Source organism: Macaca mulatta, chromosome X (assembly GCF_049350105.2).
Source record: "Macaca mulatta isolate MMU2019108-1 chromosome X, T2T-MMU8v2.0, whole genome shotgun sequence".
Lineage (NCBI taxonomy): Eukaryota > Metazoa > Chordata > Mammalia > Primates > Cercopithecidae > Macaca > Macaca mulatta.
In genome coordinates, this window is record NC_133426.1 from 79,227,295 (window position 1) to 79,251,830 (window position 24,536).

The 24,536-nt window shown below is 36.6% G+C and overlaps 1 protein-coding gene across 17 annotated transcripts in view; it reads right to left on the reverse strand.

Moving 5' to 3' along the window:
- PHKA1 (phosphorylase kinase regulatory subunit alpha 1) overlaps window positions 1-24,536 on the reverse strand; it is a 130,288-nt gene that overhangs the window by 93,043 nt on the left and 12,709 nt on the right. For 16 of the 17 annotated variants that reach the window (XR_013412552.1, XR_013412553.1, XR_013412551.1 and 13 more), the window contains 3 exon segments: window positions 18,497-18,665; window positions 6,934-7,016; window positions 764-844 (listed from right to left, as the gene is read on the reverse strand). Coding sequence is in view for 12 of the 17 variants with exons in the window: in XM_077987607.1 (XP_077843733.1) it covers window positions 764-844; window positions 6,934-7,016; window positions 18,497-18,665 (333 nt within the window). In the remaining 5 variants the exon portion in view is untranslated. 17 annotated transcript variants of the gene reach the window in all.

Here is a 24,536-nt window from a genome sequence, read left to right on the forward strand (position 1 = left end):
TTTGAATTCTACTTCACTTGACATTCACATAGTCACCCTAGCTCTTTTTCATGTTTGTCAGACTGTATTTTGCTCATCCTTCTGTTTTTAACATTTCTGTATCATTTTGTTATATTAGAGCTCTTATAGACAGCATATATTGGATTTTCTTTTAGTTTTTAAAATCAATCTATGTCTTTGCATATTAGTAAGAGAGACTAAATCATGCATATTTCTCATAATGGATATGTTTGATCCTATTCCTGCTATCTTATTGTATGTCTTCTTGCTGTTTCCAGAGAAGACAAGAGTGGGTAGGATGAAAAAGTAGAGCCAAGTTGAACAGTAATGCTGTTGCTGCTAATGATGATGATGATGATGATGATGATGATTTGGGGGATGGAGGAAAATAAAGAGGACAGAGGATTGAGAGATGATTCCTTGATATAAAGCTTGGTCAACTGGTAAATGGAAGGAATAAAAGCCTTCTTTTGCTTGTTTTTGTAATGGTAGAGATGATAAGTTTAGTTTAAGTCCTTTCACGACCTTATGGGATATAATATAAGTAAACACATGCCACAAAAGCAGTTGGATATCAAATCTGCAGCTTATGAAAGTTTTCATCTACATATCCACGGTTCTACAGGAGAATCTGAATGTTGCCTGTGGTTTAAAATAATAATTAATTTGATTATGGTCCACACTCACATTAAGTTTTATCTGTGACAAAGGGACACCAGACTTCCTTATCCCATGCGCAGTATAAACAAGAAAGGAAAATTACCTTTGCCATTCCAACTGAACTGGCATTCAACTCTGAGATCCCTTGGTTGGTCTTGTCTCCACGTTCCCATATCCCGAAGTCCTGGCATAAAATAACCAATATACAATTAGCAAGTCATAACTACTAAATACTTCCTAGATGCGGGAAGTGTTTGCCCTTGAACATAAGACACTAGGAGTTTTATATATATATACATACACATACACACACATACACACACATACCCACAATGCTTATTAAGGAGATGCTAATGAGTTGGGTGGCCCCTGCAGCTACTTTGCCAATAGCTTTAAATTCTACTGGAGCCTCCAAGCTGTTGGAAGACTCCTCAACAGTTAATCAGGAGGGCTAAGAACTATAACTCAGTCTATCTGGAGAGGTGCTTCTCAAAATTTTTCATTAAAGCAAATACCCAGTAGATCTGGAAGATGGAGCCTAAAGAGCAGCCTAATATTTTATTGTAAATGTTCATTCTAACTTTACTCTCTATTGGTACTGACAATGTACCATGCACTTATTTATGCATTTTACATTACCTTCCTTAATCCTTACATTTTATAGATGATGAAACTGATGATGCAAAGAGAAGTTAAGTGACTCACTCAAAGTCACACAGCTAATAAGTGACAGAGCCAGGATTACAGTCCAAGGAATCTCACTCCAAAGCCTACCCTCTTAGCCAGAGCTCTATAAATCCCCTCAATCATACAGCTTTTAAAATTACTTTTAAAACTTTTTATTTTGGAATAACTTTAGACTTATGCAAAAGTTGCAAAAACACTACAAAGAGTTCCCATATGCCTTTCACTTAGCTTCCCCGAATGTTAACATCTAACATAACCACAGTGCAATAGTTAAAGCTAAGAAATTAACATCAGCACAATACTATTAACCAAACTATGGACTGTATTTGGATTTTACCACTTTTTCCCCACCAATGGCCTTTTTACATTCCAGGGTCCAAACCGGAATTTCATGCTGCATTTGTCATGTTTCTTTAAGTCTCTTCTACTCAGTGACAGTTCCTCAAGTCTTGTCTTTTGTGACCTTGACACTCTTTGAAGATTAGTGATCAGGTATTTAGTAGATTTCCCTCAATTTGGGTTTGCTTAATGTTTTCTCATGATTAGACTGAGATTATGCATTTTAGGCAAGAATATGTATTACACACATTATGCTGTGTCCTTCTCAGTGCATCATAGCAGGGATGTACAATGCTGAAACATCTTATTACTGGTGATATTAACCCTTATCACTTGGTTAATGTGATGTCTGCTGGGTTTCTCAATTCTACTGTTACTATTTTTTCCTTTGTAATTAAGAAATATCTTGAGAGAGATACTTTAGGAGCATGCAAATATCTTGTTTCTCTCAAACATTAACCCACTAATTCAGCATCCACTGATGGATCTTGCCAGAAACAATTATTACAGTGGTGTTTTAATGGTGATTTTCTAGTTCTCTTCATTACTCCTACAGCCATTAGTTGCAACTCTTCTCTAAGGAAGAGCTGTCCTTTCTCTCCCATTTATTTATTTATTTATTTATTTATTCATTCATTCAGTTATTTATATTGCTATGAACTTACAGATATTTAGGTTTTTCTCTGGCTTATAATAAAACACTATCACTATTTATTTTGTTGTTCAAACTGCTCCAGCTTTGGCTTTGGGTGCTCTTTCAGGTTGGCTCCTGTGACCTTTTGACATGCCTATTCCTTTTTGAACATGGCTGAACATGGTAGGTCCTGCCTGAAATCCCAGCAATTTAGGAGGCTGAGGTGGGAGGATCACTTGAGCCCAGGAGTTTGAGACCAACCTGGGCAACACAGTGAGACCCTGTTTCTATAATTTTTTTAAATTAGCCAGGCATGATGGTGCTTGTCTATAGTTCCAACTACTAGGGAGGATGAAGTGGCAAGATAGCTTGAGTCCAGGAGGTTGAAGCTGAAGTAAGCCATGATTGCACCACTGCATTCTAGCCTGGGCATCAAAGAGAGGCCCTGTCTCAAAACAAAACATAACAAAACAAAACACTCCCTTTTTGAACATTTTTTCACTTTTTGGCACTGTAAGATGCTCCAATCTTATCTCGTATTTTCCCCACCATAGCCCTGGAATCAACCACTTCCATAAGAAGCCCTGGTTTATTTGATCAGAAAATGATAGTCAGAATCCAAGACCTGGGCACTGGGTACGCTCATTATCACTGAGGTGTCATTGCTTCTAGGCCCTCTTATGAAATGGAACTTGCAAACAGACATGTGCTCACGTGTATGTGCATGCACACACACACACACACACACACACACCCTCCCACCACATCTATATCTCTGTATCTACCTTTAATTACTTTTCATGCCAAATCTCTGAGTTAAAGTGAAGTTTCAGGAAGGTAAGCCATGATGGTTGGCCTTACCTGTCCCCCAATCCAGCTCCATTCTAGTTTGTGCAGCAAAGGTTAGAGTATGAGAATACAGAAATATCAATAATTCTACTGTTATAATCATTGGATATAATGGAGAGGCCAAAGAACCCTAACTTCCGCACTGAACCACAGCAGGCCTGTGGTGTCAAAAGCAAAGCCATCAGTCAACAAATAATGTCTGTTTGCATAAAATTATCTATGTTAGGTTGGTGCTTCCGGTGAATATGAAGTAACAGGTTCCAGATTTACCTTCCCACCTGCAACAACTAAAAAACTATTTATGACATAATGGTTTTCAATACAATGAACATCACACAATGAAGGACAGTGATTTCTGAGAAAGTGCAGCAAATAGGATGAGTCCTATGACTGTCCCAGCCTACTGTTGTAAGAGTTTCCAAGCCACTATACAGGGAGGAAAAAACTAAACAGAGCCTGGCAGACTCCCTGAGTTGAAGAAATGGAGCTAAGAGTACAGATACACCAAGGTAACCATAATTTGCAGGACAGATTAACAGAGAAGAGAAAGCTACACAGAAAACCACAGAAATCTGCAGAGGGCCCGCCTCAAATATTCAGCAGAATAATGAAGAATGCATGTAAGTGAGAAAACTACTTGAGGCTAGGGAAAGAATCACCCAAAGAATTAAAGGGAAAAAATACCTAGTGCTCACACAGGACAAGAAATAGTGCCTGTTCTAACTAACCAGACTAGAAAACTTCATAATTCAGGGGACATAGGGTAGAGTATTCAGAAGTGTCTTACCTATGTAGTGGGGGAATAACTAGCTCCAGACTAGACATGACTCTGGTCCCATGTAACACATTTTAAAAGTAATAATGGATTAAACTGTTTTCAACTAAATTAACTAGGTCCCTGAACAAAACTCGGGAATATTTACAGGAATACAACAATATCTAGGATGCAACAAGGTAAGATTCATGATGTCTTTCATCCAATAAAAAATTACTAGGCATGCAAAGAAGCAGGAAAATATAGCCCATAATGAGACAAACCAATCAACTGAAACCAACCTGGAACTAACACAGATGTTAGAATACTCAGATAAGGACATTAAAGCATGTATTATAACTATATTCCATACATTCAGAAAGCTTAGTAGATACATGGAATATAGAAAAATAGACTCAAATTCAACTTTTAGCGATAAAACTATATCTGAGCTGAAAAATACACTGAGTGGGATTGGTGACAAATTAGACATTGTAAATAAAAAGACTCGTGAAATCGAAGGTATAGTAATAGAAGCCATCCAAAATGAAACACAGAGGGAAAAAAGAATTAAAAAACTAAACAGTACATCTGTGAGCTGTGGGACAACATCACACAGCCAAATACACACGTTATTAAATACCCAAAGGAAGCGGGGGAACATAAAAACAGTATGAAGAAATAATTGCTGAAAACTTTTGATGAAAACTATATATGCACAGATCCATGGAGCTAAATGGACCCTAAACAGAAGAAATGTGAAGAAAATAACACCAAGAGATATCATGATCAAAGTATTTAAAATCAATAATAAAAGAAACTTTTCTTTTCTTTTTTTTTTTTTTTTTGAGACGGAGTTTCACTCTTGTTGCCCAGGCTGGAGTGATCTCGGCTCACCACAACCTCTGCCTCCTGGGTTCAAGCGATTCTCCTGCCTCGGCCTCCCAAGTACCTGGGATTACAGGCATGCGCCACCACGCCCAGCTAATTTTGTACTTTTAGTAGAGACAAGGTTTCTCCATGTTGGTCAGGCTGGTCTCAAACTCCCGACCTCAGGTGATCTGCCCACCTCGGCCTCCCAAAGTGCTGGAATTATAGGCATGAGCCACCGTGCCCAGACATAAAAGAAATTTTTAAAAGCAGACAGTGGGAAAAGGCACATTCATGTAGAGGAACAAAGATAAGGTTGACAACAAATTTGTCATTAGAAGCAATACAGGCAAGAAGACAGTGGAATAGTATTTTTAAAGTACTGAAAGACAAAAACATCTGCCATCATAAAATTCTACACCTAGTGAAAATATTTTTCAAATACGAAGATGAAATAAAGACTTCTTCAGGCATACAAAAGCTGTAATAATTCATCACTAGAAGAATGAAGAAATGTTAAAGAAAGTTTTTCAGGCAGAAGGAAATAATGCCAGTTGGAAATCTGAATCTACATGAAGAAACAAAGTACACCAGAAATGGTAAATGAATTTCTAATTTTTATTTAAACATATTTAAAAGATAACTGTACAATTAACAGAAATAAAAAAATAATGTGTTGGTCACAAAGGAGGAGGGTGGTTAGTAAGAAGTGGAAAACAGGCCGGGTGTGGTGGCTCATGCCTGTAATCCTAGCACTTTGAGAGGCCTAGGAGGGTGAAATTGCTTGAGTCGAGGAGTTTGAGACCAGCCTGGGCAACATAGCAAAACCTTGTCTCTACAAAAAATACAAAAATTAGCCAGATGTGGTGGCATATACCTGTAGTCCCAACTACTCAGGAGGCTGAGGTGGGAGGATCACCTGAGCCTGGGAGTTTGAGGCTGCAGTGAGCCATGATCGTGCCACTGCACTTCAGCCTGGGCGACAGACAAAAACAGAAACAGAAATGGAAACACAGCAAAGGGGCACACAGAGAAGACACCTTTGGTGGTGTGTCTCCAGTATTGTCTTGGAGTAATTGACTGCATTTATATACTCAACAAATAATAATAACTTTTGTATCTTTACGGAGGTATAACTGATATACAAAAAACCTGCACATATTTAAAGTGTACAACTTGATTAATTTTGATATATGTTTTCAGGCATGAGCTATCATCATAATAATGAATATTGCAAAATTTCCAAAAGTCTTCTCATACTCTTCTGTAATTCATCTCTCCCTCTGCTCCTGTCCTGAGGCAATCATGGATCTGCTTTCTGTCACTATAGATTTCTGGAATTTTATGCGAGTAGAATCATACAGTCTGTACATTTTTTGTCTGACTTCTTTCACTAAGCATAATGCCTTTGAGATTCACCCACTGATGCATGAATCAACAGTTCATTCCTTTTTATTGATGAGTAGTATTCTATTTTATGGATATATCACAGTTTGTTTATCCATTTACTTGTTGATAGATATTTGGGTTATTTCCAGTTTGGGAGATTACGAATAAGGCTTCAGTGAACAACAATGAAAAGTTGTCTATGTTAGACTGTAGAAGAAAAAAAATCGCATTCCTGTATAGTGTCTAACTTAACATTTTATATAGAGAAGATGTTAAATATATTATGATTTAACAGAAACCTACCTCATATGGTAGTTGTAAGGAAAAATAACTTTTTTGCATTGTAAGCACTGAATCAACACCTGCAGATAATATTACAAACATGACTAAATTTTGTTTCTAAGTAGCTAACTGACCCACAATACAACCTAGCTATCTTGCTCTTAAGACCTTAAATCATTAAAATAAGACCACAATTTAGCCCAGATTGCCAAATACATACCATGAGATATCACAGAGTTTGAAAGGAATGAAAGAATAGCATCCTGACCCTCTTGTCTCTGTAACCCCCTTGAAGAGAAGACGTAGGATCACAGGTCTTAATAAAGCAAGAGGCTAAAGACAGTTTCTGCCAGAAGCCTTTTAGGTTGGTTCACTATAAGCAGTAGCATTAAGAAAACAACTGAGTTGCCCAGTATTTAGAAAACAAAAACATCGTATGTCTAAAATCCATTCTAAAATGAGTACTCACAGCAGTTTTATATGCAGCTTCAATGTAAAACACAAGGTTCTGTATGAAATTGACTTCATCTAGGCTGTGGACGATATGGAGTCCTGAGGAAAGAGGGAATAAAGATACAGAACTAGTCAATTATCACTGTAAGCTTTATAGGCAGCCATAGTGACTAAGTGACCTCACTAGTCCCAAGTAATCCTACTCCTGTCTAGGAACAATGGAAGGTACTTTGATCTTAAACTATAAAAACAAGACCACAAACAAGCCCTAGGCTAGTCTCCAACTAAGCGAGATATAAGCATATTTCAACATGGAAGAATTTTAACTGTTATTTACAGATTTTACCAAAAAGTAAAGGTTATAGTATAATTAGTATATGTAACTAATTTATAATATGCTTAAATGTACAAACCTAAGCACTTGGGGAATAAAAGACAAATATTTCAAAACTGAGCTGGAAGGGGTCTAAATACTAAGCAAGAAATAGATAAAATTATGATTTTAAAAAGGACTTAAATTGCATTTTTAAGTAAAAATAACTATTCTAAATGTAAGCCATACAAAGATATTATAACTTACACACACAGAGTGTTTTACATGAATTATCCATTTAATTTTTACAACAACCCTAAGAGGTAAGCACCTCTATTTTCTCCATGAGGCTTAAAGGAGTTAAAAATTTTCCTAAGGTCATGTAACTAACAAATAGTGGAACCGGGACTCAATTGACTTGTCGATTTCAGTTTCATTTCAGAGAATGCTGAATGCAGTTTCATTAGGAGGTAAGATGTTATACTGCCTCCTAATATTTATAATATGATCCATTTTTGCTTAAAAACTCCTCTCTTTATATCTCCCCCCTCAAACATACAGAACTACAAAAATACATACCAGGAGGATGTTAGTTAATAGCAGTTATCTTTGGTGGTGAGATTCAAGGTAGTTTTATCTTTTCTGGACATCTTTGCAATTTTACAGTATTCTACAAGAAACAGGTGCTACTTGTGTAATGTAAAAAGTTATATTAAAAAGCAAAATCATAATAAATCAGAAAACTGCAGGATATATTTCACAAAAATTTATACAAAATTACTAAATCCTGAGCACTAAAAGTTTTTATACATGTAAAATTTACTAAGCAGTTTTTAATACACCTTTTATAACAATAAATATTACTGTGTACGTATTAAAGACTTGGTTTAGACTACTTGATTCTAAACTAAGAAATCATTTCAGAATTTAAAAATCAGGCAGCTAATTTTTCCTTTCCAGTCTATAACAAGTAGGAGGAAAAAGTGAACATCAGGTTAGCTATAGATACTAAACTTTTAAGCTTCTCATATTTACTTGGTGGAGGCTATTCTATTTAAACAAAAAATTTTGTGTCCACATTTGTCACAAAAACACATGTGCTGGTTTAATGGAAATGAGTACATATGTCAGCTATGTAGTTGTGTTATAGTCAGAAAAAAACAAGAATTTCCAGTTTGCTGAACAGTGGGCATATCTAGAGCAATTAGATCTAGGTGAAAAAAACTTCTTTAAAAGGGCTTGAGAATGGAAAAAGTCCTCTCACATTCTTAGAAGCATGACGTAAAATGATTGTCAAATGTTTCTTAAAGTCACCTTTCAAATGAATTCCACTGTGAATATCCTGAACACCCATTCCAGTTCAGAAAGAATTCTTAGAATTAACACGCCCTTCGTAAGTCAGTACTTAGTAATACTCTTTCATGAAAAAAATCAAACTGTACTGAAGGATAACCAGTGAGTCTTGCTCCTACCCAGAACCACATCACCTTCACCACTGCCAAATCTCTCTGGAGAAACCTGTTTTACCAGTTTCTTCTGTATCCTTTCAGAGATATATTATGCATGTACAAACATGACACAAAGGATAGTACTGTATATTATACTGGTTTTGCTTTTTCATATATAAGTAACTTGGAGATAATTTCAAATACGTCTATCTCATTTTTTTAATGTCTACAGAACATTTCACTGAATGGTTACTCATGTAACCAGTTCCCTACTGAAGGACATGTAGGTTGTATCAAATCTTTCATCACTAGAATGTTGCAATGAGTATTTGTGTAAATATATCTTTATGCACATGTGCCAGTATATCAGGGCAGATTCTTAGAATTGCTGACCCAAAGATGTAAGCATATTATTTTCCAATGTTTTATTATGAACACTTTCAAACAAACAAAAGAAACAATTTTACAGAGGACTCCTGTATACTCACCACCTGAACTCCACCATTAACATTTTAGTGTACTTTGTTCATCACGTATTCTATCCATCTTCCTTTTTGACACATTTCAGAGTAAGCTGCAGATATTCGTACACTTCCCTCTAAATACTTCATCATGTATATTAAATTTTGATAATCATCTCCAAGTTATTCTTCAAAGAAATTCTACAGTTTATATACCAACACTGACTGCCTGTTTCCCTACATCTTTGCAAACACAGGCTTTAATAACAATTTTTAATCTTTGTCTCACTTTAATGGATAAGAAATAGAACCTCCTTGTAGTTTAATTTCCAATTTTTTATTATGAGTAAGGTTGTGAATCTTTTCATATATTTATAAGCCATCTGTATTTCGTATTTCTTTTCCTATGAACTATTTGGTCACGTCCTTCAGATTTTTACTGAATTGCTGGTCTTCCTGTTACATACATATACCAGTCTTGGTATATATATGGTCTTGGTATATACATATATATATGTACCATCTGTATAATAATAAGCCTCATTCTCTGTCGTTTTTAAAAACAACTTTATTGAGATACATAAAAAGTATGCATTATAAGTATATATTCAATGGTTTCTAGTGTATGCACAGTTGTATGACCATCACCGCAATTGATTTTAGAACATTTTCATCACTCCAAAAAGAAATCTTGCACCCATTAGGAGTCATCATACATATATATGTGTGTACCAGAAAGACTGACAATAGAAATCAGAGGCTGAGAGAAGGCAGAAGTATGAAATTGGCCTTATTCATCTCTTAGATTTGTATCACAGCTATACCATACAAATGCCACATATTTCTACCACTTATGTCCTTTTGCTCATAATCTCCATTTAAATGGCCTTCCCTTCCTTTCCATATCTTGAAATCTCACTGTTCTTTCAAGGCCCAGCTCAAACGCTACCTCCTCTGTGATGCTGTCATTGCTTCCCCTCTTCTGTGGTTCATACATATTGTGTGTGTGTGTATGTGTGTGTGTATTTGCTCAGCATTAAACTTTAAAAAAATTTTTCCTGGCTGGGCGTGGTGGCTCAAGCCTGTAATCCCAGCACTTTGGGAGGCTGAGACGGGCGGATCACGAGGTCAGGAGATCGAGACCATCCTGGCTACATGGTGAAACCCTGTCTCTACTAAAAATACAAAAAAACTAGCCGGGCGAGGTGGCGGGCGCCTGTAGTCCCAGCTACTGGGGAGGCTGAGGCAGGAGAGTGGCGTAAACCCGGAAGGCGGAGCTTGCAGTGAGCTGAGATCGTGCCACTGCACTCCAGCCTGGGCGACAGAGCGAGACTCCTCTCAAAAAAAAAAAAAAAAAAAAAAAAAAAATTCCTTTTTTCTATTATTGATATTTTAACAAATATTAAGGAAATTAGTCTCTTGCACATCATATGTGTTGCAAGTATTGTTGCTAGTTTGTCGGAATTTGGACTTTGTTCATAGTATTTTTTATTATCAGAAACTTTTTTTTTTTTGAGATGGAGTCTCGCTCTGTTGCCCAGGCTGGAGTGCCGTGGCACGATCTCGGCTTACTGCAACCTCTGCCTCCTGGGTTCAAGTGATTCTCCTGCCTCAGCCTCCTGAGTAGCTGGGATTACAGGTGCCCACCACCACGCCTGGCTAATTTTTTTGTATGTTTAGTAGAGAAGGGATTTCACCATGTTGGCCAGGCTGGTCTTGAACTCCTGACTTCGTGATCCACCCACCTCAGCCTCCCAAAGTGCTGGGATTACAGGCGTGAGCCACCGCGCCTGGCCACATCTAAATCTTTGATCTATTAACATATATTTTAAATCATGGAACTGTGTAACTTTATACTTAAAAAGAACTATATGATCGGTATTATCAGATTGCAAACTCCTCCTGATCCATGGTTCTGTCAAAATAGCATCCATAGCACAGGGAAGTTGCAGGAGCAAACTGGCAAAGTGTGTTTTTTCTTGTAACGGTAATGACATTAACTTCTTGGAAAGACGCGGGTAAAGAGAAGAGATGATAGTGACATGCGACATCAGCTTCTTAGCTTTAGCTTATCATCTTTGTGTGCCAATGCAATTGAGCAGGGACAGAGAAGGCAAAAGTATGAAACTGGTCTTATTCATCTGTTAGACTTGCATCACAGCTATACCATACACATGCCAGACATTTCTACCATTTATATCCTTTTGCTCATTATATTCTCCATTTAAATGGCCTTCTTCTTTCCACGTCTTGAAATCCTACTGTTCTTTCAAGGCTCAGCTCAAATGCTATCTCCTCTGTGATGCTATCATTGATTCTCCTATTTTGTGACTCACAGAATTTTGTTTTTCTTACTTTTATGAACTTATTTTTTTACTCTGTATTATAGACAAAAGTGTACTTGAATTTTAAGGAAAGAACTATCTTATTTATATCTGCATCTTCTAAAAGTATCTCACATAGCCACTAAAAGTATCTCACATAGTATTATGAATGGTATTAAACAGCATTGAACAGTAGATGTTTGAAAATTTATTAAGGGATTTTAAACACCTCTGCTAACCACAGGAAGGGGATGTCTCTTGAGGAAAGGTCATAAATGGAGGACCTCTGGATCCTGTGCCTCCTGTATAGCTGAGACACTGCTTGTTGAACAAAGAATGCAGAGGTGAGTACACATAAAATGAGATAGGGCTGGATTAGACCAAATGTAACAGTACTATATAAAGAATACTAAAGCATACAGGGCTCCAGAAATGGAGCTAAATCAGTGGTCTATTGCACTTATATTCTGCACTCATCTGTACAACATTAAGCCTCTTTGTCTCATTTTTAGAAACAACTTTATTGAGATACGTAAAAAGAATGCATAAGAAGTATATATTCAATGGCTTCTAGTGTATGCACAGCTGTGCGACCATCACCACAATCAATTGTAGAACATTGTCATCACTCCAAAAAGAAATCCTGTGCCCCTTAGCAGTCACTCCCCATTTCCCTTCTACAGTTGCCCTCCAGCCTAAGTAATCACTAATCTACTTCCTGTCTCTATGATTTGCCTTAGTTGACATTCATATAAATGGAATCGTACAATATATGGCCTTTCATGTCTGGGTTCTTTCACTTAGCATAATAATTTCAAGGTTTGTCAGTGTTGTGGCATGTATCCGTAATTCTTTTTTTATTGCCCCAAATATTCCATCTTCAGAGGTAGCAGTAACATGAAAAAAACTTTAAAAATTCCATTGTGCAGATGTATCATATTTTATTTACCCATTTATCAGTTGATAAACATTTGGGTTATTTTTGTTTATGGCTATCATAAGTAATGCTGCTATAAACATTAATGTATAAGCTTTTGAGTGAACCTACGTTTTCATTTCTCTTGGGTATATATACACTTAGGAGTGAAACTGCTAGATCATATGGTATCTCTTTTTTAATCCTTTTAAGGAACTACCAGACTCTTTTCCAAAGCAGCTGCACCATTTTACATTTCCACCAGCAGTGTATGAGGGTTCCAATTTCTCCACATCCTCAGCAATACTTATAATCTGTGTTTTTGATTACAGTCATCCTGATGGGTGTGAAGTGGTATCTCATTGTGGTTGGGACCCGCATTTCTTTCAAAATTAATGATGCTCAGTATCCTTTCACGTACTTATTGGTTATCTGAACATCTTTTTGGAGGAATGTCAACTCTGATTCTTTGACCATTTTTAATTAGGTTATTTATCTTTTATATTCAGTTCTGAGAGTTCTTTATTACAAGTACCTTATCAGATATACGATCTGTGAATATTTTCTTCTATACTATTGGTTGCTTTTTTACTTTCTTGATGGGGTCCTTTGAAGCATAAAAGTTCTTAATTTTGATACATTCCAGTTTGTCTATTTTTTCTTTAGTAGCTTATGCTTTTGGTGCCATATCTAAGAGGCTTTTTCTTAACCCAAGGTCAGAAACATTTACTCCTATATTTTTCTCTGAGTGTTTGCTATGTATTGAATTTTGTCCTCCCCCCAAAAATTCATATGTCGAAGCCCTAACTCCTAATGTGACTATATTTGGAGATAGGGACTTCAAGGAGATAATTAAGAAGATAAATGAGGTCATGAGGGTGGCCCTAACCCAATAGGACTGCTGTCCTTATAAGAAGAGGAAGATACACCAGGAGTGCACGCACATAGAGAAGAGGTCATGTAAGAACACAGGAAGGGTAGCCATCTGAAAGCCAAGATGAGAGGCCTCACCAGAAACCAACCCTGCCAGCCTTGCTCTTGGACTTCCAGCCTCCAGAACTGTGAGAAAATAAATTTCTGTTATTTAAGCCACCTATTATGTGGTATTCTGTTGTGGCAGACTAATATAGTGTTTTAGTTTTCCCTCTTACACTTAGGTTTACAATTTATTTTGAGTTAATTTTTTTAAATTTAATTTCATTTTCTGTTTGTTTGTTTGAGATGTAGTCTCATTCTGTTGCCCAGGCTGGAGTGCAATGGCACGATCTCGGCTCACTGCAACCTCCGCCACCCGGGTTCAAGCGATTCTCCTGCCTCAGCCCCGAGTAGCTGGGATTACAGGTGCACACCACCATGCCTAACTAATTTTTGTATTTTTAGTAGAGTAGGGGTTTCACCATGTTGGCCAGGCTGGTCTCAAACTCCTGACTTTAAGTGATCCTCCCACCTCAGCCTCCCAAAGTGCTGCAATTACAGGCATGGGCTGCTGCACCCAGCCTTGAGTTAATTTTTATATATGGTGTGAGGAAGAAGTCCAATTTCATTCTTTTGCATGTGGACATACAGTTGTCCCAGCACCATTTGTTGAAGAGACTATTCTTTCCCCATTGAATTATCTTGGCACTTTTGTCAAAAGTCAACTGAGCATAAAGTGATGGCTTATTTCTAACCTCTCAATTCTATTCGAAAGAGCTACATGTCTATACTTATGCCAGTACCTGTGCTGTTTTAATTAATGTAGCTTTGTATTTTTGAAATTAGGAAGTTGGAGTCCTTCAACTTTCTTCTTTTTAAAGATTGTTTTAGCTCTTCTGGGTCCTTTAAATTTCCATACAAATTTTAGAAACAGGTTGTCAATTTCTGCAAAGTCAGTTGATGTTGAATCTGTAGATTAATTTGGGAAATGTTGCCACCTTAACAATAAATCTTCTAATCCTTGAATATAGATGTCTTTCCATTTAGTCAGATCTTTACTTTCTTTCAACAATGTTTTGTATCTTTCAAAGTACAAATTTTATATTTCTTTTATTAAATTTATTCCTTATTATTTCATTTTTGATCCTATTTTAATAGAAATTATTTTTAAATTTCATTTTGGTTATTCACTCCTGTTTAGAAATATAATTCATTTTTGCATATTTATCTTGTATGTTGTTACCTTGCTAAACTTTGTTTATTCCAGATTTTTAGTGAATTCCTTAGGATTTCTCTATGTAAGAACTATCATCTGCAAATGGAGATAATTATACTCCTTCATTTATTTGATGCCTTTTATTTCTTTTTATTGGCTCTTTGCCCTTGCTAAACTGCCAGTACAATTTTAGATACTGGTGGCAAGAGTTGATGTCCTTGTCTTATTCTGATCTAAGGGGAAAAGCATTCATTCTTTCACCATCAAATGTCATGTTAGCTGTGGATTTTCAAAGATGCCATTTATCAGGTTGAAAAAATGCTCCTCTATTCTTTATTTGGTAAGTATTTATCATGATAAGGTATTGAATTTGTCAATTGTTTTTCTGTGTCTACTGAGACAATAATATACCTTTGTCCTTTATTCCATTGACATGATGTATTGCATTAATTAATTTTCAGATAATAAAACAACCTTGCACTCCTGGAATATATATGGTTTGGTCAAGGTATATAAACGTGTTAATATATTGCTGGATTCAGTTACCTAGTATTTTATTTTTATGTCTTTATTAATAAGAGATATTGATCTATAATTGTACTTTGTTGTGATATCTTTGTCTGGTTTTAGCATCAGAGTAATGGCTTCACAGAATGAGGTTGCAAGTGTCACCTCTTCTATTTTTGGAAGTGTTTGTAAAGAATTGGTGTTCACTCTTCTTTATTTGGTAGATTTATCAGTAAAGCTATCTGCACCTGGGCTTTTCTCTGTGGAAGGATTTTATATTACTAATTCTCTTTGATTGTAGTAAGTCTACTCCGATTTCCTTTGCTTCTTGAGTCAGATTCAGTAGTTTGTCTTTCAAGAAATTTTCCCATTTCATCAAAATTATCTAGTTTGTTGGTAACCAGTTGTCCATAGTATTCCCCTTTAGTTCTTTACATTTTTGTAAGGTTGTATCGATATCCCCTCTTTTATTCCTAGTTTTAGTAATCTGAGTATTCTCTCTTTTTCTCTTGGTCAGTGCAGCTAAAGATTTGTCAATTTTGTTGATCTTTTTAAAGAATGAACTTTTGGTTTTGTTGATTTTCTCTACTGTTTTTTCCATTTTCTGTTTCATTAACTTCTGCTGTAATGTTTATTACTTCATCATTTCTCTTTGCTTTGGGCTTAGTTTGCTTGTCTTTTTCCAGTGCCTTAAGGTGGAAGGTTAGGTTACTGATTTTTCTTTTCTTTTTTTTTTTTTCATTGGTGTTTACAGCTATAAACTTCCCTCTAAGCACTGTTTTCTCTGCTTCCTATAAGTTTTGGTATGTTGTATTTTCTTTTTCATTTAGCTCAAAGTATTTTCTAATTTCCCTTGTGATTCTTATTTGACTCATTGGTCATTTAGGTGTGTATTGCTTAATTTCCATATATTTGTGAGTTTCCTAAATTTCTTTCTGTTCCTGATTTCATTCCATTTTGGTCATAGAACATACTTCGTGTGATTTTGAAATCTTTCAAATTTATTGAGGTTTGTTTTACGGTATACCATATAATCTATCCTGAAAAATGTTCATGTGCCATTGAGCTAGTATATGGTTTAGCTTCTTGCTCTTATTGAGCTACTAGCCTCCTCTTAATTGCTTAGAACCCAAATCTCCATTGCTTTTTGAGATTGCCTTTAGGTTTTAACTTTCCCACACTCTTAAATAAAGTCAATTCCTTTGGGAAAAGCTACAGAGCTTTGTGTCCTTACAGCCTGCCTCTCTCCCCAGCAAAATTTCTGTGGCAGTGCTCCAGAGCTAGTGGTGAGAACAGTGGCCCAATTCTTTTGTAGTGACACCCCTGCTTTACAAATTGAGTGCTGGGAAGAGATGGTAACCTTTGATCTTCTTAGTTTGCCCCTCCCGGTGGGGAACCTCCACCCTCATAGTGAAGTGGGCCAAGGTTGATCAGGGCCTAATTCTCACCCTGCCTTTTCCTGGGGAGGAGGGGAGCTCCAGGCCTGTTAGCTATTCTTGCCTGAACTAGCTTCTGCAACATGGAGGTGGAGAGGATGAGAAATGATCACAACCTACCTCCCTCAGGGAGATACAGTGGGAACTAGCTGGGGAGATTGTGCTCTTGGCTGTGCCCGCCTTGAATATTGCTTCTGCCATGCTGAGGTGGGGTGGAGGAGGGAGTAGATTGAGACTCAAATGCCACACTCCCTCACTGCTTTTACCAATACTTGGTAGATTTCCTGGAGTAAATGTTTCTCTACTTGCTGTATGTCCTTCAGACAATTTCCAATAATGTAAGTGGCTGGTTTTTAAAAAATAATTTTCAACATTTATGGTTATTTTGCTGGGGGTTCCATGGAGCTCCTCATGCCCCCATTCTATAAGTTGCAGTCAGGTTCTGTCTAAGCCTCTCTTTTAACCAAGGTTGAGATTTGTAAGTATTCAAAAATGTGTAGAGCATCACTAAATACTCTATGATCTTGCATACTACCATTTATATCTCAAATATGCCCTTTCATTCTCAAGGTAACTGCCTTACATAAATTCTATATCAATCTTGCCTTAAAGTATTTCACTAACTTTCTAACTAGTTTGCCATCTTAATCTTCTTTCCTATCCAATCTATCTTCCTACTACTGAAGTGAATCATCCGAAACTTCCTTGATTATTTACCTTGAATGACTCACTACTGATTACGGACTAAACTCCAAACTATATAGTATGGTACACAGGCCCTCAAATAGCTAGCCCCAACTTTCTAGTTTCACAGTTAGTCATTTTTCCAGATGCATGTTATACTCTAACCATAGAAGATATCCAGCCTTACCTTGATGGCCAGTACCTTTCAAATTTCCATGTTATATTCATGCTATCCCCTTCCCTTCTCTGATTTGTAAATTTCTACATATTCCTCAAAAGGCCTGATCAAATAATATCTACCTTATTCCAAGTACCTATCAAACTCAGCTGATTGAGATGAAAATCAAATGTTAAGTCAGGAATCAATAAACATTTGTTGAATGAATGGTTATGTCTCCTATAAGCCTCTTTGATACATTTCTGCTTGCATTCTGGGCTCAAAATGAAAAACTACAAGAGATACTCAGACATTGTTGCTTTGTAGACAAAACGCCAGAATTGGTATTAAAATAATATTAGAAATAGAGTTATAGCTGTCATTCTATTTAAATAAATTAAACCTAAAACTACATTTATTCTGGAAGAAACCTCCTCCCCTACAACAGGAGGACATATCTGGGTAGCTAGTTCATACTTTTGAGAAAAGGCTATTCAGCTTCTGAGCTGTGTGTTCTAGAGGAAATAAAGGAAAGGTTTATCATCAAATATTTATTTCTATTAAAAAAGGAGAAGAAGAGTATTTTGAGGGAATTCCCACCCTGGATGCCCTTAGTACCAAGGAGCTCAATAACCGATTGGAAGATGAAGAAATTAAAATGTCAAAAATTTGGTATTTTGAGAAGTACATTAGTTTAGGAAGCTCTGGCAAACGTCCCATTACATTAATAAACTAGGTATAATCGGATACATTGCCCTCCCCCAATTTAGGAGAAATAAAAGGAAATTAAATTGTTTCTTACATTTCCCTTTCTCAGGTAAAGCATCCAAAATTAATGAGAACCATCTGAAAAGAATATAGTATTCAATAATTTAAAAATTTGGATTCTGATTCCTAAGTTAATTTTCTTAATTTAGATGCCTATAGACAGATGCCTTGTTATATTCATAAACAGTAGCATAAAGTAGGTGATTGAATTTGTATTTATACTAACCGACAGGCTTGTCAATGTACTGTATGAGAACAAGCAATAAACCCCAGCCATTCTTTGCCATCTCATATCTGAGGATTAATAAATAATAAAAAACACCTGTCTCAAGAAGATCTACCCCAGCCTTCCTAGTCCTCAATTTAAAAGAATATTAATTAGTACCCCAGACTCCATGCTCAGGGGCTCCCAGCACTTCTCTCCTTGTACTGACCTGAGGCAGTCATTTGCGCTAAGAAGAGCAGGTACACAGAGGTAGCATCCAACTGCAGGTGTCCCCATTGATCATCACCCACTACAGTGGCACAGGTTTTGGTGTTGTACTTGGCATGGAGGCTATCCTTAGTACTCTGACTATATTTGAAGGATTCTACTTTATCCACCTGAGAAGAACAAAAACATTAACAGAAGGATATACTGAAAAGTCAACCCATAGGCCACACTTATACTCTAACATACATTATTGCAATGTGAAAATACATTATCTTCAGGCAATTGTGAATATTTAAAATACACTGTTACCTCTTTTTCTCTATACTAACACAACTGGAAAGTCTGTTACTGTTGTTTTTCAATTTAGGTGATTTAATTAGAAAATAATACCAAATAGTCAAAAACAGCTCTTTCCTATTCATTGCCTCTTGTTCACTCTTCATATGGTTGCTTTACTACACTGCACACTGTAGATATAAATTGAGATTCAGAGTGCTTGAGTGAGAACAGCTTAGTAAGAGATAACTGAATGTGAAAAGATACATTTGTTCCTGAAACTGAGGTAAAAATTTCAAAGTAAATTAGAATAAGAGGATATATTTTGAGAGAGTAATGAAAAGAGCTGCTGAGAGACACACAGAGTGAGGGAGTAAAGGTATGACAGTCTGAAAGGAAAATATCTTGGGCCCTTTCAAGCTGGGAACTGCTCAAGGAAAATCTGCCTCCCATTCTATTCAAAGTCATCCCCCTGCTCACAGAGACAGATGCATATTCTGATTGCCTCCTTTGGAAAGACTTAGCAGAAACTCAAGTGAATGCAACCATCTGTTTCTCACCAACCTGTGACCTGGAAGCCCCCGGTTGTGGGGTGTTGCTTTGAGTTGTCTCAGCCCTTCTGAACTAATGTACTAATTATTATTAGTGATTAATTAATGAACGAATATATTGATTGATGTCTCATGTCTCTCAAAAATGTATAAAACCAAGCTGTGCCCCAACTATCTTGGGCACAGGTACTCAGGACCTCCTGAGGCTGTGTCATGGGCACATCTTCAACCTTGGCAAAATAAACTTTCTAAATTAACTGAGACCTGTCTCAGATTTTCAGGGTTCACATTTTGGTAACCTCAAGGTGGGGTGGATTCTGAGTGGAGATGCCCCTGACCTTTGACAAATCTCCTGTCAGTGCTTGGTACCAGTATGAGCTAACTTTATGGCTCAAACCAACAGGACAATTTGCTGAGGCCTGAGAGCACCCCCTCCACAGAATCCCTGATCTCTCAAAATTTGGTCAAGATCTAAAGCTTATTTTGCTGTTACAACTCCTCTTTTTTTGGAGTTTTACTTGCTTCCAACACAAGGAAAGCAAGCTTTCCTGCCTGCATGTCTATGGAAGGCAGATAATTCCTTTATGGAGTTTGAGCTTGCTTCTAACAGGGAAGATGAGTTTTGTTTTTGTTTTCGTTTTTCCTGTTTCTAGGATGGTAGAGAGCAGTCTACAGCCTGAGACCCATCATTATGTAAGAAACTGGTTTCGGATTCTGTCTTGCAAATTCTTTTTAAATGACTGAAGTTAGCATTAACAACCAGCTGGTGTTAAATTCTGCTTACACTTAGAGCACTCAGAAATCGTATAATTTGTGTGATGATTGTTAGTTTAGCAGCATTTTGTCCTAGTTGAATACGGTAATAAGATTTTAAAAGATTTTTTTTCTTTTAAAGGAGCTCAATGGTTAAAAGTTGGCTTAATTAAAAGGTTAACATCCAAGATGTGTATGTGTATGTGCGCATGTGGGCATGTTTGTATTTAAAAGGCCTTCATGTTTTTGAGCTGTTTCTTTTTTCTCTCCTAAGACTTTGTCTTTTTTTTTGAGCAAAAGTTTTTTTTTTCTTCTTAGTTGACTGAATTCCATTTTCACCTGATTTTTTGACTAAAATAGTTATTGCAACAGAGGCTACACTTGAGTTTTTAAGGAAGACACTCAGAAATGTCTTTGTTTAAAAAAATTTTTTAAGTGCACTGTAAAAGCATCTCCCTCTAGTTCTGCACCACCAGACCTTTCTCTCTGTACATTATGATGTAAATTTTGCTATTTGATTTCACCCGAACTATTTCCTTTAATGTGCAAATTTAAGGCTATTTAGCTGACAAATGTGTAGGGTTGTGAAACAGGTTATCAAGAATATGAAAGTATAAGAAAAAAAGGGGGTCTTTATAAATCCATCGGCATACCTAATATGTCTTTAGATGTATGTATATGTTGTGTACACAGTGTTTCACTACTAAAAATATACGAGATCTAATTAATTGGCTTAAAGAAAAATAAAAGCACTTGGCCGGGCGCGGTGGCTCAAGCCTGTAATCCCAGCACTTTGGGAGGCCAAGATGGGTGGATCACGAGGTCAGGAGATCGAGACCATCCTGGCTAACACGGTGAAACCCTGTCTCTACTAAAAAATACAAAAACCTAGCTGGGCGAGGTGGCGGGCGTCTGTAGTCCCAGCTACTCGGGAGGCTGAGGTAGGAGAATGGCGTGAACCCGGGAGGCGGAGCTTGCAGTGAGCTGAGATCCAGCCACTGCACTCCAGTCTGGGCAACAAAGCGAGACTCTGTCTCAACAACAACCAAAAAAAAAAAAAAAAAGAAAAATAAAAGCACTTAAATCAGATACTAAAAAAGAATAGTCAAATGCTTTTTCAAGTTTATGTAACTTAAGTAAAATTAAATAAGCTAGTTTTAAAATTATTTGGTAAGGTAATATTAGAAATGTCTTAAGATTTGCCAGTATACATTCTTTTGTTTTGCATTTATTAATCAAGCAATTTCATACTTATCCCTGCCAAATACTATAAGGTGTCAAAATTTGGCATTGGGGTTACAAACTATAAGCCCAGCCCAAAACAGAATGATTCTTTGCTTGTGTAATTTTTAATAAATAAGACATTGATATGGGCTTAATGAAAACAGCTTCATCTTGAATTTAGTAAGATTACCATAACTTCGAATCCTGTGGTTTTAGGCAGTATGCACAGACAATAAGGAGGTTTGTTTTGGGAAAGGACTGTTATTCTCTTTGTTTCAAAGCTAATCTATAAGCTAAATTCCTCCCAAAGTTAGTTTGGCCTATGACCAGGAGTGAACAAGGACAGCCTGGGGCTAAGAGCAAGATGGAGTCAGTTAGGTCAAATCTTTTTTCACTGTCTCAGTTATAACTTTCAATGGCAGTTTCATAACTTTAAATCATGACTATCACAATTTTCATAAATAATCAGAGTAAAACAATTACAATAATTAGGTAAATATAATAGGATAAGTACTTGCAGAAAAACTGGTCATAATTTAGGATATAAAGTTATATTAATAGATAATTATTTGGATATTTTCCAATAAATATATATTATAGGAAAACATTCTTGCTAAAAAATAAAAGGTGAACAAGTTTTGTCTAATTCAAAGCTTATTTAAAGGTTATGTATAAAACAAGGTAAATACAACCAGGAAACAAAAGGAGATGTAAAGAAAGTTATAAGAATAAAGAGGCTGGGTGCAGTGGCTCATACCTGTAATCCCAGCACTTTGGGAGGCCGAGGCAGGTGGATCAGGAGGTCAAGAGATCGAGACCATCCTGGTCAACATGGTGAAACCCTGTCTCTACTAAAAATACAAAAAAATTAGCTGGGCGTGGTGGCGTGTGCCTGTAGTCCCAGCTACTCCGGAGGCTAAGGCAGGAGAATTGCTTGAACCCGGGAGGTGGAGGTTGCAGTGAGCCGAGATCACGCCACTGCACTGCAGCCTGGCCACAGAGCGAGACTCCGTCTCAAAAAAAAAAAAAAAAAAAAAAAAAAAAAAGAGGGATGTTCAGGACAAACCAGAAAATCCAAATATTATTATTAAGTTTTGGTTTTGCTTAGGAAAAAACTGAGATTAAAAAAAAATTTTTTTTTTAACTAAGGTTATTATATCCATGTATCTTCCTGTATGTGCTTTTAAAGTCCTTGTGACATTGACTTAGAGGGCTTTAACTCCTGGGTCTAAAAAGGACATCAAGTCCTGCTAAATCTTAAACACCGACAGCAATTAAAGCCTCATCTTCAGGCCCTGTGGAAGATGCCAATCAAAATAAACTGCATTCCTGAAATATAGGGCAAAAAACAATTAAAGCTATTTGATTCCTCAAGGGCCAAGAACTATCGTGGAAGAGGAGAGCGTATAAGTTTGTAAAGGCCAATTTTTAAAGATAAAATAAGTTTAGTTTCTCTATAAATGAATCATTAGTGTCAAAGGCACACAGATGCAAAACCAGTATATGGACCCCTGTGTCAGATTAACAAGTTTTTCTTAAAGCATTAACCAACTCCTCCAACTCCTTAATAAAGGTTATAAAAGGCTTATAGAAGTTACATTTTATAATCAAGGTTAAACTTTATAGATTATTTACAAAATTTTGAAAAACAAATGTAATTGGCTTCAAGCTGTTTTTATTAAGGCTTCTTGTTTAGAAAATTAAGTCTCTTCTCTCAAAGAATGAAGGTTTTCACTTTTTTTGAAGTCCTTGAATTAGCACTTTGGTTAAACAATGACCTGTAATACTATTTTGTAATATCAAGCATTTTAAACTTTTATATTTGACAAATTTTCCAAAATCAAATTATAAATTATGTCTTTTTCTAACCTAATTAATCCTTTAAGACATTAGGTTCCCTGAAGTCCAAAAATGTCATAATTTGGCTTATTTAGTATAAAAATTATATAGGAAGCATTGTTAAATATGAAATGTTGTTTGGTTTTCTTTGGACTGTATTTGTATAAATATGTTATTAGTATGTGTTCCAAAATTATAGGAAACTCCTGCAATTCTGATATAACTTAGCGTACATTATTGGTAATAATCCTAATTGTTATGTTAAAATTATTGTGTGCCACAGAGGCAACAAATTTCTTTGTCAATTGTGTCTTTTGATTATGGCTGCCTTAAATCTTTTTTTTCATTCATGGACAATTGTTGTCTTGTTTTAGTCCTTTTTAGAAGATGGTTTTATAATCAGCTATAAAATTCCAATAGGTGCTCTTAAATGCATGTTTCTGATAACTTTTGAAGACTGTGACATCAGAATAGAGGAGAAACTTCTAGGACTCATGGAGAGCTAAAATGTTCACGAGTATCAAGCAGAACAAGAAATAACTGCATGGACCGAACTAATTTTTTTGACTTTTTGCTTAAAATGTTTGCTGATCTTTTGTTTTGTTTTTCTTTTCTTTCTTTTTTTTTTTTTTTTGAGACGGAGTCTCGCTCTGTCACCCGGGCTGGAGTGCAGTGGCGCGATCTCAGCTCACTGAAAGCTCCGCCTCCCGGGTTTAGTGGCTTGATCTCAGCTCACTGCAAGCTCCGCCTCCCGGGTTTACGCCATTCTCCTGCCTCAGCCTCCCGAGTAGCTGGGACTACAGGCGCCCGCTACCTCGCCTGGCTAGTTGTTTTTTTGTATTTTTTAGTAGAGACAGGGTTTCACTGTGTTAGCCAGGATGGTCTCGATCTCCTGACCTCGCGATCCGCCCGTCTCGGCCTCCCAAAGTGCTGGGATTACAGGCTTGAGCCACCGCGCCCGGCCTGTTTTGTTTTTCAGAGTCTTAAAACTTCTCTTTTGAGCTACTGACAGCTTTTAACAATGTAGTATACTCCCATAAGCAAGATTTGGAGCATACTTGTTTCTGTCTACCTGATTTTCTCTAGAATTTGGAAACTATTTGTGAGTATTCTTAACTTATGGCAATACAGTTATTTGCATAAGTGCAATAAGAATCTGTTTTCATTTGTAACAGGACACAGTTGGAGAAACTGGTAATTTTACCACGTCTTTGACTGGAATGGTGTACTTTCCTTTAAAGAATCAGACTTGACTTATGAAGGCAATAAAGCCCTTGGAAAAACTGGCCTCATATTTCATGTACACAGTCCACATATAGGGTTTCTGACCCTTGGTAATTAACGAATGTCCCTTTCCGACAGGCACAGAAGCCTCAGGTTTATCTTGGAACCTCAAGA